General features: G+C 35.4%; 1 protein-coding gene across 2 annotated transcripts in view; it reads left to right on the forward strand.

Annotated features, from left to right (window-relative positions):
- The window catches only part of CDH7 (cadherin 7), a 71,966-nt gene that overhangs the window by 19,092 nt on the left and 34,072 nt on the right, over positions 1–18,802 (forward strand). For both annotated transcript variants that reach the window (XM_065751864.1, XM_065751866.1), the window contains exons 2-3: positions 10,238–10,532; positions 17,756–17,875. In XM_065751864.1, the coding sequence (XP_065607936.1) occupies positions 10,238–10,532; positions 17,756–17,875 (415 nt within the window). The remainder of the gene's footprint in view (positions 1–10,237; positions 10,533–17,755; positions 17,876–18,802) is intronic.

The following is an 18,802-nucleotide window of genomic DNA, read 5'->3' on the forward strand; positions in this document are numbered from 1 at the left end:
CATGCATCTATAAACATATTGATTTCTTTTAAAGAAGATGTGTACTTAAGAAGTACTTCTTTATATATATTAATGTGTCAGTAAGAATTGTTTGATGTATAGTGGAGAAGTAATTAGAGAATAGTGAGTGAAGTTTCTTAAAAGCTATTTCTGAAAGCTGCTACACATGCATAAACCTTTTCAAGCCAATGGATATCTGCTGGCCCAGAGATATTCCTCCGTAAAGTATGCTAGGGTCTTTGATATCCATTTGTCATGTTGCATTTTTTAAGCCTGTTCATTTTCATAAAGGATATACGTGAGGAATAAAGGAAGAGATAATCCTCACATAATTTCATTATGCTACTGAAAGAAAGTAGTGACTTTAAGAGAATTTTGTCTAATGACTTCAGTGATTCTTGGTAACAAAATAATTCATATCACTGGACCAGTAAATGCACTGGTTTAGTAGGTAACAGTAAGTAGTATGGTGCACTATGAAACATATAAAAATACTAGTGGTATGTGTGGAAGATAATTTAGTCTCTCTCCTGATTGTAAGTAAATATAGAGACATGTGCAATTAGTAAGAGCAATCTTTCAGAATTTTGTAAAAAGAATTCTACTTCAGTGGTATTTTGACATGATGTAATTGTTTTAGGCTGCTGCATGATTGAGTATTAAGACTGTTTTCTTTAATAAAAAAAATCTATGTAGGCTAAAAATGAAGCAGTTTTTATATGATAAGTCAGAGGGCAAATCCACTGCTCTGTGTCTTGGTTTGTCAGTGGTGTAATTTTGTTCCTGAAAAACTCAGAATAAGAATACCAAAGAAATAAACCATTAGGGACTCTGAGAGTTGTTTGAAAGAATTGCAATATGCATACTGTTTACACAGGACAGCCCTAGTTCAGGTGTATTTTGAAAAACTTTGGATGTATGTGTGTGTGAGGGAAAAACGGGTCTCCTTTCCATTCTTCCGAATGTGTTATGTTGCCTGAAGACTCTTGGTGGTGCTACAATACAGTAATGTTGTGTCTACCCCCAAGCAGATTCTATGCAATTAGTATGTGATGATGCACAGTATACAGATGAGCTCCTGAAGCTGCCAAACTGTCTTTTTAAGAATGTGAATGACAAATAGTCATTTTAGAGAGTAACATGCCGTGATGATCACCCAATAAAACTCCTCAAGAATACTCAGCCAGCTACATATGCCCACTCAGTTCCATCTACAGCAGCAACTGCTCCTGAGTGCTTCCTGTAGCTGTGCTGATCTTAATAGGCTGCTGCACAAGTCCCTGTTGCCACAGGGCATTTTTTGCTCTTTTAAAAATTGGGAGGGCTGTGGTGGGGGTAGGCACAGATATATGAGTATTTCAGCTTTGGTAAATGTAGGAAAAGACATAATAAGGATATGTATGTATATAAGCATGTGTGTGTATATGCATACATTCGCATGTTTCTGTATGTACATGGTCACTATTCGTCTTTATAAGGAGCTGTCATACAAGTATACAGAGAGAATACTATGGACACAATCAGGCATTATTGAAAGAAAAAGGTTAAAAATGTGACATGGCTGATCTTATCACATCCAGTTTTCAGTATTTCCTATTAATTATTCAGTTCACCAGCCCTTAGATTACAGCGTCTCTTATCCCTAGGGGATTCTTCCATCTAAACTTTGTTGTTCATTTAGAAGTCTTGAGGGCTTACTTAGAAACTAACTGGGATGTTACAAAGCATAATTTTTAGACTTCTGATACTTCTATTTTGAATTTTGTTGGAATAATAATCATCAAGGGCTTAAAAAATTTCACTGCTTTCTTTCCTGCCTCACCTTTCCTTTTCAAAAGGTCGACAAAATTAACATTCACTTCACTTTCTGTGGCTGAGTCATTAATGTTATTCTTCTACAGGAGAGCTGATCAGTCAACAGGGAGTATAAGGGCTATATACTACTTAGTGAGCTCTACTATGAATTTGACTGAACTGTTGACTGAGGAAACAACATAGAGAAAGAAAGGGGAAATGAGGCCTAACTGCTTACTCAAATTTTAATCATAAGAGGAAATGTCTGAGGGGAATAAAAAATTCTTACAACTTTCATTTCTTAGAGTGCTAGCAATACATACCTTGATTAAAATAACACCTGGCAAGATTCAAGTTATCAATAATTTTGATTCCTGTTGCAATACACAGAGCAAGAAAACCAACAACAACAACAAAAAATGCTGGCAGTACTATACAGCTTTACTCTCCAGTACTATTCTTAACCCTTTCCAATCACTGAACAAAACAGGTCTACTTATTACTACGTGATTTTGTTTCTTTTATACTTGAGGATTTAGTTGCATACTATTTCTTTCCTTTTCAGATTACCCTCCTTTTCTCTGTGTTCCCCTGTCCTTTTCATGCTCCGTCTTCTGTACCCAAGCACATTCCTTTTGAAGGCTTTCCTCAATCTGTTAGCCACTCTGCTTCTCTCCTGTCCTCTCAGAACTGCTGTTGTTTTTATTCCTTTCTTTTTTTGTTTTTAAATCTGCATTTCCTTTCTTCCCTCTTCATCCTTTTTTATTTATTTTCTCTCCTGTCCAGTGCTGCCTTTATCAGGCATCTATGTGAATACATAAAAGATAAAACTTTGTTCTTACTGGCTATGTTACATCCTATTGCATATGAAACTCTCTGAGGCCCCGGAACACAAATAACATGCAATTTGCTTGCAAGAGGGACCAAGGGGGACAAGCTATAGGGTGACATGGCCTGTATGCTAAACTGGAGTACCAGATTGATTGTGAAATTCACTTAAGGGCTATTTAATCTTTAAATAGTCAATTTCATTTTGGGTGCTTTTGGATGTACGTGTTAGCTTGTGGTCATAGTGTTCTAATGTTACCAGATGCAAGGTGAAAGGGTTTGGAGATGGTCTGAGTTCTGGCTGTGTGTAAGGATTCTGCTGGAAGAGTTCTCAGGAATGTCTTGGACCTCAGCCATTTCAGAAGCTCTTGGGTATTCAGTCTGCTCTGGGGAATTTGGACACAATTTTGGGGATTTTAGTTCAACACAGAGAGAAAATCTTTACTAGGTTGGCGGGGTTTTGAGTAAGACTGCTACAAGTTCCATGTATTAAATAAATATAATGTAGTTATGCTGTGGTCTACAGCATGGGAACTTGCTGTGTTCCCACATGTCTATTATTGCTTCTGCCTGATAAGGAGAACCTCTGGAGGCAACATAACAGTACATGGAATTGCTACTGTGCCAAAGTGGCAAATTGTGCCATTGTGGCACTGTTGTCTGTGCTGATTTCCTAACTTAATGCTAATATCCTTGTGACAAGGGAACTCAGGCAGCGTTACAAATCTATATCCCAAATTCCTTACATTTAATCTCCATTTTATTAAAAATGTAGGCAGCTTTGGATGTAAACAGTTATGTTTACTTGATCTCTTTTCCTCAATATAATCTGTTGAGCTGAAAAAACAGAATTTAGACGAACCTGTTTTGTTTTGACTCCAGGCTTGTGCTATAGTTTTATATAAATTAATAAAACCAAAAGCAAACAAAAACCCTTCAGGACCTTCCTTATCACTTTCTCAATGTCTTTTGGTGAAAAGAAGAAAAGAAATTCACTGTCTGCTGAGCAGTACTTTCACTACTGCCAAGGTATGAAATGAATCACAATTCGCGAGGTTTTGTTGATATCAGTAATGTTTGGAATCTGTTTCTGCCCCACACAACTTTTGAAACAAGACCTATAAGGAAATTGAAAAAGATGTCTCAAGTCATTTGTAATGAAATATGATTACAGTTTGCAAAAGTGAGAGATTCATAGTTATTTCTGACAATAGAAATGATATCCATAACTAATCTTTGTGATTTCCTTGCAGGATGTAGAAACTTGATATATGTGCAGATTGGATTTTAGTTTAACGTTGATTCTGTTAACTGTGCTACTTTTAAATATTAATTTTTGTTCCTATTAAAACTGTTCTAAATCAGCTATACTGAGTTGTTCTGATATCTAACAGTGTTATCTAAAAAAAAACCAAACCAATATAAAGCAAACCACAAAACAAAACAAAAACAAACTAACAAAAAAAAAGCTGAAAATACAAATATCTATTAATTTAGATGTTATCATGATTCAAAATACTATTATTGACAGTGATAATCTAAGAGGAAAAGGGATTTCAAAGTCTCCTAGTTGCAACTAAAGTAAATATGAAATCCAAGAAAAGAAGTTTCAAAAACTTCATTGATGTAATAAACAAGATTTAACAGAAACAGACAAGTGAAGCCTTTGTTTGGAATTACCTACTTTCCTTTATCTTGCAATTGCATGTTTAATCTGTATACAAATTCCTTCTCTAACTCTCCTGAGAAAGCAGCAGGTGTATATTCTATATGAAGGTAGGAGTGCCTTTCTTTCTCAGTCAATTCTCCATTGTTTTGTGATAGCTATAAATAGAAAGTTTTCTGTTATGTCACAGTAAGTTATAAAACAGGCAAGATGATTACTTCTGTCTCAGTGTTCTTTCTTCATTTTGTCACTTTTCTTCATTCTTGTTTCTTCGTACTTTTAGAGTCAAGGTAGGAATAAAGATGCAGTTTAGCCACTTCTGCATGACCAAGATATATATAGGTGCCTGTACAGTCATAAGAACATATATGTTATTCCTTTCCCTTCTTTGTAGCTATTTTCATATGAAGAAAGGAAAGAGTACAGGCAAGGCAACTCCAGCTTGAGAAAACCTTCCAGCCGTTCTGCACACATCTGTATGTTTCTTCTTGTTTCAGGGAGCTATGCTGCCTTGAAACATCTAATATTTTCTCTGTCTGTCTTTACACTGTCATCATTACTCTGGGAGTCTGCTGCTGCTGCAAACTTATCAACTCCACATGTTCTTTCTGAGCTTTTCTTCTTCATGGCCCCAGACTTGAATGTGTAGAATTTGCCCTGAAACATTAGCCATGCTGCCACAGCATCTACAAAGTTAAAACTTTGAGGAAGACAAAAGCATATGAATGTTGCACCTGCTTTAATGGGGACATAAACTGAAAATCAGAATAATAGCAAACCTCGCATTCAGAACTCAGATAAGTGGTAGCCAGATAAATTGATCTTAATGTAGTGCAGTACCTCTACTTACTGATAATAATAAACTATTGTTAGCATACTTTAATTGCATGGAATGTAAAGATTTGTACCTAAAAATAGACTAAACTCAGAAACTATTGAGTATTAGGGATAATGAAGTAAATGCATTTCTTAAGTTTCTTCTGAAGAATAGTCATGGTTCTGCGGGTCTAAATAAGCACATGTGCATTGGATGATACACTGTACTGAGCTTTTATTGCTGCAAAACCAAAAATGTATGTAAGAACAAAATTTTACTCATCATGGAAGTGAAGGTAGCACTGCCTTTCCTACTGAATGAAGCTGACCACTTCCTTCTGTCACACATACCTTAATATGCATTTTCTAAATTTGAAAGGAGATTTAGCGCTTGGCCCTTAGAAGATTTGAGTGCCCTTTTTTTTGTTAATCTTGTTCTCTCTAAAGAGAAAAAAATGTTTACTTCTAATAAGAATTGACCCTCTCTACCTCCACAAAGCTTATATGGCTTTACTTATTAAATCTGTTCACTCTCTGTTAACCTTTCGAACTTCAGAGTTATCTTCCTGCCAAAAATACATGATCTGTGCAAAATCTTGCTACTTTATTTCTCATTTTTCCGTACTTGTTTTTACATGTGGTATATTTCAGGGAATGCTCAACATAAAAACACACAAAATCTTCAAGTTTAATGCATGTAGAATGTAGCAAAGAGGCAATAGAATCAGCATATAATAATTTCATTATGACTTGCATATTATGGATAAGTTCAGTTGATAACTATGGCAGACTAAATGGTAACTATCACGGATAATTTTGTGGAAGTGGAAATTAATGAAATAAATTATAAGTATGCAAACATCTTTATGTATAGCATTGCCCTTTCAGAAAATAGCAGGAGAAATGAACATACTATGAACCAGACTTATATCTTCTTAGAGTTTTTTGTGAGGGGCACAAGAATAAGAAAATAATATTTGGGGGGGGGGGGAGGAATCTTCTGAAATAATTTTTTTTCTAGAGTATTCCAGAATGAGATACAATGAGATTTATTCATCATTTTTTTTAATCTTCCATGTCTCTTGTAACAAGAATTTGAAGCAGTTTTTCTTGCTCCCCTCTTTTCTAAAGTCAGTGTTTCTATATGCAGCTACAGACTGAGCTGCACTTCTGTCTTCTAAAGGAATCTCTCTATAGAAAGTGATAAGAGTAATAGACAAGATAGTAGATAGCACAGCCATCCTTATGGAGCTTACAGATGATTTCTGGAGATATTCTGTGAAATGCAACTCTCCTGGGACTAATATTGGCAACAACTCTACAGTTGTTGTCAAAACAATCGTGCGAACAAATAACAATATGTACCTAATCCCAGGGCTCAGTCTAAAATGTACTTATTAATAACAGAGCAAACAAACAACAACAACAAAAAAAAGCAAAAAAACACTGAAAAAGGCACTTTATAATGAAGACATCCTAGGATATTAATTAATGTAGCTGAAAGTATGCTAATTGAAGTCACATTGGTGGTAGCAGAGGTGGAGAGACAGAATCACAAAATATTCTGAGTTGGAAAAAGCAAGGATCATTAAGACCAACTCTTGGCTCCACACAAGTTCACACTATGTATGTGAATGTTGTCCAGACACTCCTTGAACTCTGGCAGTTTGGAGATGTTCTTACTGCCCTTCTCAGCCTGTTGCAAGGCCAGTCACCCTGTGGTACAGAACCTTTCCGTAATACCAACCTAACCCTTCCCTCACACAGCTCCATGCCATTACTTCAGGCCTTGTTGCTGTCACCAGAGAGCAGAGATCAGCTCTGCCCTTCCAATCCCCTTGTGAAGAGCTGCAGCCACCATGAGGCCTCCCCTCAGTGTCTTCTGCTCTGGGCTGAACAGTCCACTCATAGATTTTCCCCTCCAGGCCCTTCACCAGCTTCAGTGTGGTTCTTTGGAAGCTTTCCAGCTGTTCTACCTTCTCCTTATATTGAGGCACCCAAAACCTTATACAGTATTTCATGGAAATATTGTGTGGGGCTGTTGGGTCCAATATTTTTGTTCATAGTTGCAAAGCTTTGATGCAGTTATGTTAATACTTCAAAGATCATCTTTTTAAAGACTATATTGGAGGGAACTAAAAACAGCATCAAAAATATGTTGTCAGAATAGCTTATGTTTTTATTTTTCTCTTGTATTTTGCATTTTTCCGCACAATTATTAAAGAATGAACAAAAATTTTAAGACAAATCCTTGAGGGTATTTTATATAGAATTGAATGTACCATAGTGCCAGAGATTAACTAAATCTTTAGGTATACCATCTTTACTGCAGTTAGGTAGGTAGAGAATGGTGCTTTACCCACTTAAACAAGGGCTGCTGTTTTTTAAAAGAGATTTATAAAAAGTTTTATAAAAAAGATTCAAATCGTTTTTTTCACATTCACTCTTAAGAGCTTCAGACTTGGAGTAATAAGGGGCATCGCTAACCCCCTTACAAATCTGTGCAATAGCAGTTTTCTATTAAGGCATGCTTTCAAAAAGTAACTTTTGTTGAGCATGTCACTCCAGTACATGAGCCACTAGTATAATCCTCCTGAAGATTCAGACTTCAGAGTAGAACTCCTTAAAATACAGTATGTTAATCAGAGAGTTACAACATGAGAAAATGGGAAATGCTGAAGTCACTACTTTTTTTCTCTAGTATGTGAAAGTCTTAGTGCATCTTTGAGGATTTATATTCTAGTCTCTCCTCTGAAGGTCTCTTTTCTTTTGTAATCCTGCTAGAAAGTTACTCAGGCCATCTTGATCTAAATACAAGGTGAAAGGGAGGCCGTGCAGTCCTATGGCATGAGATCCAGATGTGAGTGCTACAGTCTTGTGTGCTGATGGGTGAGGCTTCATCCTCATGAGGGAGTGCTAATGTTACCCTCTGCAAGTTGAGATGTGGATTCAGTTCCCCTCTCTGCCTGAAGAATCTACTTGCACATCTCTAATGCTCAAGCATCTGCTCTACCTGATAAAGAGCTGAGTATGCTGGTATCATCTGCACTTTCTCTCATCTAGCTTAACCTTAACTATGGCAGGAGAAGAGGAATTATTTTTATAGGGACAATGGCACGTCTCAGCTGTCACAGAAAGACCAGTGCTCTGCTAGAATATGAGATATGGAAAAAAAACCAAACACCTGAATCTCTTCAATGAGATAAAAGCATTGAATTCTTTCTACCCCATAGCTTCTGTTCTTGAGTAATACAATGCTGTGTAGCTCATAGGAGAACCTTGAAATACAACATAGGGAAAATAATGAAACACAAGCTGAACAAATTGTTACACACACCACTGTTCCTTTGTAAAAAAGATAGGTACTTCTTCCAGTGAAGTTTGAAAAACAAGCAAGAGCCACTGCTGCCAGATTTGTGAAATGAACAGCGATATAGTTAATTGAGTTAACTCAATATTATGGCTGAGGAATAGACAGTTCTGTGCATGTTCAAAGAAGCGGGGTATGAAATATATTTTCTCTTCATCTGCTCACAGTGTCAGCATTGATTGATCTCGGGTGTACTGAGAAATAGGAATTTAAAGGTTTGAGAAACTGCATCAAAGCAATCCCAGACTTCTTTAAGTACCTCAGGAGTCATATAGTAGTCAAATGAGGTTATGCTACATTTTGAAATAATGTACAAAAATCTGCTTGAAGCACCCTAGTTCTGTTTTCTTGATCCAGTCCTAAGCTCAGATTCATTTTCTGTTGTAAAAGCGAGGATTACCCTGCAATTGCAAAACTATAAGGTATAGTAACAGTGAAATTGAGCTAATATATAGGAAAAAGACAGCTTTTTATCCATGTGAAAAATTCAAAATTGGTCACTAATTCTCCCCTTCTGATATAGGGAAAGGCCTTGCAGCTGTGCAAGTTATGCTCGAGATAGCAATTTTCTGCAGGTGTATTCTGGAAGTGATTATTCTCTCAATGATAATTCCAGTTGAGAGGAAAAAAAGAAAAGTTAGCAGAGGACATTGTAATGATGATGACAGTATATTTAACTCCAAACTCAACATATGGAGGAAGACCAAGAACAAAGTATAAAAGAAACAAAGAATGCTCTCTTCCATTATTTACAAATAATAATATATTTTTAACTAGCTAAAAGGTATTTATTTATTTATGTTATATTTACCTGTATCATATTAAATACATGGGGCATATGTTGTTCTTTGACATGGTATTATATTGCTAATGCAAGTATGAAAAGAATATGAGTTTGTGTAACTCTGGATTCTGTAATAGTAGTGTGTGACTCAGTAGAGAAAAAGAAGCTATGAGAAATGTGGAATCTTTGTGACTTAAAAAAGCTTGCAGAATGAGAAAGAAAGTTTCTTTCTATAAACCTGTTTTGCTTTTCCAGCGGTAAATATATTTTGGCCTAATGGAATATTTTTCTTCTGAGTCTGCTGCGTGTTTTCCAGGGAAACTACACTTGGCATGTGATGCTGTACTTCAGACAGCATTAGGACATTTCTTAGCCTTTCTCAAACTCTGTATTATTCTTAAATTAGATGGCATTAAAGTATATATGGAAGTTAAGTTATTGTTCTAAGCAAGAAACTGAACCATTGGCCAATCTATTCTGTTCATTTGAAATATTTTAGTGAACTATATAGTAAACACTGCAGAAACACATATAGGCACAGTAGCAAAAACTAACATCAAGTTTATAGTGACATTTGTTTGAAGTCACACACTCTAGTAGGGCAATAAACAAACAAACAAACAACAACAAACAAGCCAAAATTAGTTACACTTAGGTGAGAGTAAAGGTTATGACAATCATGTGTGTGTAGGTTTGTATGTGTGTGGTTGTGTTAAATTCCAATATAAGAACCTGTAAGAGAATACAAAATGCATTTGAAAATGAAATGTTTATAGAAAAGAGTGAAATCATTTTGCTCAAAAGAGCAAGCTGACAGATTCAAATGGTCCCTTATGGGCTGTGCACAATAAACATTCAGCTTATCTTTCCAAGAACAATAAAATTTAATGTACTACTGCTTGACATAATTATTTTTACATATCTCCATGCCACTGACTCTCTTGGAAGTTAATCTCATCTCTCATCAATTTTTCACCAGCTTCACTCTGATGTTGATAAAGGAGATGGTTCCATCAAATATATCTTGTCAGGCGAAGGGGCAAGTTCCATTTTCATTATTGATGAGAACACAGGGGATATTCATGCTACAAAGAGGCTGGATCGAGAAGAGCAGGCCTACTACACACTCCGAGCACAAGCACTAGATAGGCTGACTAATAAACCCGTGGAACCAGAATCTGAGTTCGTCATTAAGATTCAGGACATCAATGACAATGAGCCAAAATTTCTGGATGGTCCTTACACTGCTGGAGTTCCTGAGATGTCTCCTGTGGGTAAGTGCAAAATAGATTGCTGTCGTTGTGGGAAATTTCACATCTATGGTATAGTATTCAGAGGTGATATCATTTTGTTCAGATTAAGTCTGTTCTTAACAAACTCTTTTAATTCCTGCTAGTACATTACATGTTTTGTAAGTTTTGTGTATATCATTAACAGGTAGTTTACTGTGAATCTTTCCCAGTGCTGTCATCCAGCACTCTGTAAAGTATATACAAATGGAAAACACTGGGCTACAGCTGAAGATAGTTGATAAAATTCCAATGGAATCAGAGAAGAATTGCTCATAGAAGCTTCAAACCCTCTCTTAAGCTTTTAATCCTGAGTTCAAATTAAGGAAGAATTTCAAAATTAAGGCCACTATCTCTTTATTTTAAAGAGAGCAAATGGTTATTTTTTGTCAGATGCTAGTCTTCCATCAAAATATGTTCAATTCAGACCAGATAAGAGACATTTTGATTAATTTCAATTTAATTTGAAATTATAAATGCATGCATGACATTAAAAGCATAAAGAATTTCACTATGTCAGTGGAAATATGTGTATGGGAACAGGTTCTTAATCCTCAGGTTAAGAAAGTTTTACAGTGATTGTAATTGTAATTAGGAATGTATTTGACTGATTTTTAGACTCTTAAGTAAGACTGAATTTACTGTGGTGTCCTCAAGTCAATTTCTTGTATTTTTGTACACTAAACAATGCCTCTAAATTAGAGCTTGAGAACTAAAAATGATCTTCCCTGCCTGTGTACTCTACAGTCATTACATTTTGAATCTGAATCTCACTTTAGAAGCCAATAGAATATAAGTAAAACAATGCTAATGAGTTTTCTATTTATTTATATTACTTAACAGTGAACATTTGATACTTTATCTCACTTGATACTTGACAATAATTCAATATTACTGAAACACAATGTGAATATCTGAACAATCAGTGGTGGCCTTGGAAAGAAGAATGGATGCCACAGTTTTTTAAAACATCAGGAAGGAGACAAAGTTTTGATATATTCCTGTGAAATTCCTTCTGTGCTTCGGAAAAATAAAGATAATCAGATAATCCAAAATTAAAACAAAAATATTCAGCACTTTAAAAATATGTTGTAAATATTAATTTGTTTTATTTTTTGATTATATTAACTGAGCTGTAGAATACATAAATAATTAGTATTTTACACCTTTGTTCTGCTCTCTGAAAATTATTTCTACACATCCTTCTTGGATGAGTTAACTCTTTCTTCTGTACAGATACAGTGACATATGAAAAACTCCTATAAACATCTGAGGCTTCCCTACATGCACAGATCCATGTCCTAACATGTTCCATGTATTCCAAAAACATATAGAGAATCAACTATTGGAAACTGTATAGTGTACAGTGGAGAACATAAGGACTATTTTTTAAAAGGGAGCAAGTTTTGCACATTTTCCCAAATCTTTATTACAAAATTGAAAGGCAGTCTGTCCCATGCGGGCTGCAGTATCAAATATATATTTAGCTTGGAATTGTGCAAAATTATTGTTAACTCTAACTTTGCTCTGTCTAAATCTGTGTTGAATAAAGGCAGTATCATTTTCACAAACTTTGTGGAACTTCATTTTAAACAACTTCACTATTTGTATAACACAACTACTGATTACTAAATTAGGGATTATGATGAAGTTCTTATGTGGCACTTGTCTTGCATAGTCATGTAGGTTCATAGTTTATTCATATAACACAATTTTTAATTACCACCTAGATCATTCATGAAATATTAACGAGAAATTATCTTTTATTTAGTACGAAATTATATCTTTGACAAGGATTTTTAATTGGATATTAAACAAAATGAAAGAGACCACAGGATTATAAGCCCAAATTAACCATAAAGCTTGGAGAACCATAACCTTTAACCTAAAAAGGGCAGTTATGGAAGTAAAATGATTCTGTATTACATTTCACAAATATTTTAGGTTATTATCTAAGGCTAATTGAGGTCAATCTCTTCTATTATTTGAAATGATTTCAGGTCAGGTTCAAATTATATTTGGGTCAGAACCAATTATATTGATTCAGGAAAAAGTAAATACTTTGTGACAATACATAGCAAGAACCAAAAAGATATAGCTTTTCTTAGTGGGTTTTTTTTTGTTTGTTTTGTTTTGTTTTGTTTAATCTGGAAGTGTTATATTTCAAGCAAAAAAAGATTGCAAATTATACGTAAAACAGAAGAATATCCGTGATGTTACACACAAAAATATCTGATGTGAGACACACATCTGTCTTGATAACAACTGGAAATAAAAATTCAATACCCAACATAGCTTTGGCTTTATTTCATTATCAAGACTCTCCACACATATGAACAGCTTTATTTATTACCCAACAAGAGAAATGCCTGTCTTTCTTGCTACATTTATTATACCTGATAGAGATGGATTAATACTCTAAATATTTATGTAAAACAAGGAAAAAGAGGAGAGGGAGAGGGAGAGGGAGAGGGAGAGGGAGAGGGAGAGGGAGAGGGAGAGGGAGAGGGAGAGGGAGAGGGAGAGGGAGAGGGAGAGGGAGAGGGAGAGAGAGGGAGAGGGAGAGGGAGAGGAGGGGAGAGGAGGGGAGAGGAGGGGAGAGGAGGGGAGAGGAGAGGAGAGGAGAGGAGAGGAGAGGAGAGGAGAGGAGAGGAGAGGAGAGGAGAGGAGAGGAGAGGAGAGGAGAGGAGAGGAGAGGAGAGGAGAGGAGAGGAGAGGAGAGGAGAGGAGAGGAGAGGAGAGGAGAGGAGAGGAGAGGAGAGGAGAGGAGAGGAGAGGAGAGGAGAGGAGAGGAGAGGAGAGGAGAGGAGAGGAGAGGAGAGGAGAGGAGAGGAGAGGAGAGGAGAGGAGAGGAGAGGAGAGGAGAGGAGAGGAGAGGAGAGGAGAGGAGAGGAGAGGAGAGGAGAGGAGAGGAGAGGAGAGGAGAGGAGAGGAGGGAAAAATATTTGCTTTGAAATGTCTTTGGTACCAGTGGCTAATGGAGGCTCTCCACTTGCAAACATCTGTATGAGTTTATCTAACTTGTTAATGGGCTGGGATCAGTCTTGTCTAAAGGAAGACTAAAAAGGCTGTGGGAGAAGAGGAGGGAGGGATGAGTCCTATGTCTCCTGTTTTGTACTCCTTGAGTAGAAAAAGATCTTATAGATATCATTGCACGAGATCTGAGTGAATACTAGAGGCTGAAGCACAGAAATGCCACACCGTATAGATCAAAAGAAGGCGAGGCTATTGCATGTAGGTATTAAGGAGGAATTATGGATATCTTCATAGTAATGGTGTTTACTGTTTCTGGTAGTAGCTGATATCACTTTGAAATGTGAAGACAATGTAGAATTGTTTTGAGCACTATACATCATTAACTTATATTAGTCAGTGTCTTTAGTAACTGACTGTTTTTAAAGGCTTATATTTAATTTGTTAATGTGATTATAATTTTATTTTTAGAGAGTGTGTAATTTCAAGAATTGGCAAACTGATTTTCCTGTAAATGTTAAAAGTGGAAGTAATGCACATATTCCTTACACAAATGCATTCAAAACTTTGATCAAATATCACACGCTGTAATAACAAGATTTTAGAAAGCTCTGTGCAGAAGTTTCTAAAACAATAAACCCAGAGATTTAAAGCTGATCCATGTGAACAATTTTTAACTCAAGATAAAATCAACAACCCTCTTATCTTGCCTTTATTTGACCCTATCACAGAAAAGGTCGATATCTGCAACATGTCCAAAACATCTGTGAATCTTGACTTAGGTAAATTAAAGTACAAATATCATTCTAAATTAAAGGTCCTCTCCACAAAAAAACTTTTCCCTTCCTTTTTCCCTAATATCAGAACTGAAATAGTTCAAGTTCTCAGATAATTGTGATTCTTTAATATCTACCAGTATGTATTAAAGTTTAACATAAAAATGACAGCTTAAACATTCTGGAAGAAAATGGAAACGTATGCCAGCCACCCAAAAAACAGTGTGTTGTTAGCAATCATCAATAAAGAAATATATGGAACAGCCTTTCATTAGCAACACAGACTTTCTCCCACCTACTTGCTACCATTGATGAAAAAGTTTATGAAATGGCTTCAAATAGAATTCATTTCAGTGAACTGACATTCTAACTTTGCTACTAGGACATAGATAATTGAAGAGAAAGATAATTGTAGAGAAATTCACAGCTGAGAGGAAAATAAACTATTTTTCAGTGAATGGACCCTATTTATCTTTTCAGCCTGTATGAGATATACAAACTATAGGAAACATCTGAAGTTGAAATTGTGAAGCTACAGGCCATAACAGTTTTTAATGAAAGTTCAAGGAAGGGTTGTTGTCCTGTTTACACCTCAACCTAGGACTGTGAACAATGCTGCAGTAAGCAGGATTTACTGGATCAGACAGTTCATTGAATAGAGAGAAGTTTTAGTTCTGTTTGTAGACTGCCAAATGTTAACTGAATCTTAATGTTGGACACTTGCATGATAGATGATTGCTGGTGTTGTAAGGTCAGGGAACACATCCAGGAGTAAAAAATAAGAAAATGTAATTGATGGAACATGAATTATTCTTTTGAAAAATGATTTTGTATTTGGAACTATTACACAACTACCCATTTTTCCTCAAACCATAAATTATCCATCAATAGTATCCATATAGCTTACTTGGTTATTCTTTAAAGAAAATAAAGAAATGAATTTAAATCAATCCATTACTAGAAAAATAGGACATCTCTGTGTTGCAATGATGATCCTCTGAAGGAATATTTATTCTTCAAGAGATATGCTCTTCCTCTGGAAAAATCTGGAAATCCTTACTATCTATCTTTATGTTCACTATATTTCCTTGCAACTGATGTCCTCCATGTAGGTTTATTCACATAGTTAAAGCACCTTGTATTAGCTAGCTTTAAAAAAACATTTTGGGCAAAATTATCTTGCTCAACATGGAACTACTGGAAACAAAGTTTTTGAGTGAAAAAAGTAAAACATTATGATAATAGTAGCTGTTATTAGTTAGCTGTTATTAGTAGCTGTTAATAGTAGCTAAAATATTTTTCTCTTTTATGAGATTCGAGAAAAAATACTTAGTACAAACTAGAAGTAGATAAGTATAATAATTTTCTAGTCGCTGATTACAGTCAAGTACAATGAGCACAGAAAGATTTGGTGTTAGAATTCTGCTTAATATTGTTTGTTTGCTTTTGTTTCTAGAGGGTATATACATTTGAATGGGCAAATCTTCAGTTTACGGAGCCAGTTAGATTCAGATACTGGCTTTTATACATCTCACAAACAGTAGAGTCTTTGCTACATCAGTAGATTTACATTAAATAAAACCTTCTAAGCTTACAGGATTTTCCAAAATTTCTGTGTTGAGATTGAAGAGACTGTAATTTCTTTGATCTTCTATTGGTCTGAAGTCCTTGAAAGAGGCAAAAGCAAGGAGTAAGTGTATAACTGTCTGTGAGGTTTATAAGCACTTTTCCCAGTATTTGCAGACATTGTAAGCTTCACTGGCAGGACTTTGACTCTTTGTAAATGTGTTAAACCTGGCTTTCTCAAAGAGTACTAGATGTCAAATAATCATTATGATATCCTTCTACTAAAAGCTTGAGGGACTTGAAGTTTAGAATAGGTCTCAGTATGAAATTACATTATAGAGTAATCTGTGAAATCAGTTTGACATAATGAATTAAAACTCTTAGTTATTGGTGAACAGAAAATTGATGTATTTTAAGTCCTGTAACAGATAAACGACTTGATAGATAAACTAACAGTTTTCTTTTTAAACTTCCCATCTGTTTAATTTAAAATTTCAGGTGGAGAGTAACCTTTTCTCTGTCCAAAAATATTACCGTCCACAAGAGAGAAAAATAGAATTTGAGATAGAATTGCAATCATAATTCTTTGACATTGATACTTCAGGAAAAGAGGTCAGGCATGTGGGTTAGTTAGGTCATAACTTAAGTGAATGAAGTTATCTTATGAAGGATGACTTTTTGGTCAGAATTCATTCCAGCAGGTCTCATCCTTTGTTGTCTGTACTGTTTTATAAAAGGTCACATTTATTCCTCTCCTTATCCAAACTTTCAGCTGGGTCCCAAAGCCCATTTACAATGCTCTACTTACCTAAGAACAGAAATGATTAGGAAAATGGATGGTGCACATACTATATCAGACATGAAAGATTTAAGAATTTTCTCCCCACCTTTCCTAAATATGTCCAAATAAAACAGACCAGGTTGCAACTTACGTAAAATTCACCCTGGTCACTTGTTAGTACAGTTTCTTCTTAAAGAGTGATTTATGGATTTGTTGTTCTCTTATTTACGTAAAAAAATGTGTTCAGTTAGAAAATGAACACTCTCTGTGACAAACGCTATTCTCTAATCCTTTGTATAAATCCTGTTTAACAGGGAATTTGATCCTCTGCTGAAGACCTAAACTGGGCATCATCCAAATTGCTACAATATTAATTTGCAACTTAACCTCCAAATGGTTCCCTAAGGTGCTGAGTGGAAGGTCTCAATGTTCCAGACAATCTGCCAGTGAGAAACAATAATCCTTTCTGCCTATCAAAAGATGGTGACCATGGCCAAGGCCTTGGCTTCTAAGTGTTGTCTTATTTTTCTCTTGGCATACATCATGGAAGCAGTTGTACAGAAAAATAAAAAACGGGAACTGACATGGTGAATATAACAAACAGGAGGTGGATGTTGAAAAAGATTCTCAAAAATATAGAGGTCTTGCTAACCAGCTGAAATTTTTCCTTATTAATTCCTGTTAATGTGTAGACATTTCTTTTAGATAAATGTTTATGTGGCAGATTATTACCACAAATGGTACTAAGACATTGCAGATACAGTGTGAAGTGAGTACCTTTTAAAGGAATTTAGGAACAACTCTGAGCTGTTTGTTGTTGTTTTTTTGTTGTTGTTGTTTATTGTTAAATTGTATGTTAATTATATTAAAAAAAAACCCTTCAAGTGATGTGGCTTTATTACTGTTAGTCAAAGTCTGAGAACATTTGGGAGGACCAAATTCTGTAATAACTGATACTACTGATTTATGAATTTTGTAGGTTGAATCATGGAAACAAAGACTAGTTATGAAAAAGACATCTCACACTGCTCTACTTGTACCTGGTACTGTGTATAGAATGTGGTGTGGATGTGTGGATCTTATATGTACAATAGTTTCTTAAACATTTGCAGGTACCTCTGTGGTTCAAGTGACAGCCACTGATGCAGATGATCCTACTTATGGCAACAGTGCCCGAGTGGTTTACAGTATATTGCAAGGACAACCTTACTTTTCTGTGGAACCAAAGACAGGTAATTTTCCATAAATTCTCTCTACTTTAATGCTGCAAAAGTATAAATTTGCATTAAAATATGTTAGCAAATTATTAGTGTAATCTCTTGCTTAATTGAATACATTAGAATTCTGTTGATCTTTTATACTTCTGAATAGATTAGAAATGCTATACATGTGAACTATGTGATAAGCTTACATTTTTGGAATGGAAATTTTTATCTTCTTGTCAATCTTCAAGCTCCCTGATCTATTGTCTAATACAGTATTTCTGAACACTAAAATTCAAGATGCTGTGAATAGGTTTAATTTTCAGATAGTTCTGGAAATATCCAAATATCACCTTCTCATCAGATTTCCTACACCACAGATATATGGCATGACCAGCTCTTCATTTTACTTTCTAAACAGACTTTGTTGTGGAAAATTTGTATTGTCTTCATCAGTTTGAACATGAAATTGTTGTTCTCATCCTCATTTGACACACCATTTTACTACCACTTTCAAAACATTATTGTGGAAACATTATTTTGGAAACATCTTTTTTATTTTTTAATGAAATTTTGTGAGTATTGTTACTCAAAGAAAAATCATCCTTTATTCCTCTATTTTAATGAATATTGCCCATTCTGCTGTATATTTTGTTCAGTTTTGGACACCTCACTGCAAAAAGGACATTGACTTGCTCAAGTATGTGCAAAGATGAGCAACAAAGCTAACAATAGGACTATAAAACAAGACTTATAAAGAACAACTGGGGGAATTGGGGCTGTTTAGTTTGGAAGACGCTGAGGAGAGAATTCTCTGTAACTAATTAAAAGAAAGTTCCAGCAAGGAAAGCATTGGTCCACTTTCTCAGTGATAAGTCAAGTTACACCAGGGGAGATTTAGACTGGGTAGCAGGAAAAATTTCTTCATGTAGATGGTGATCAAGTATTGGAATGGGC

Source organism: Cyrtonyx montezumae, unplaced genomic scaffold (genome assembly GCF_038088225.1).
Source record: "Cyrtonyx montezumae isolate F1298 unplaced genomic scaffold, pur_monq_1.0 scaffold_8, whole genome shotgun sequence".
NCBI lineage: Eukaryota > Metazoa > Chordata > Aves > Galliformes > Odontophoridae > Cyrtonyx > Cyrtonyx montezumae.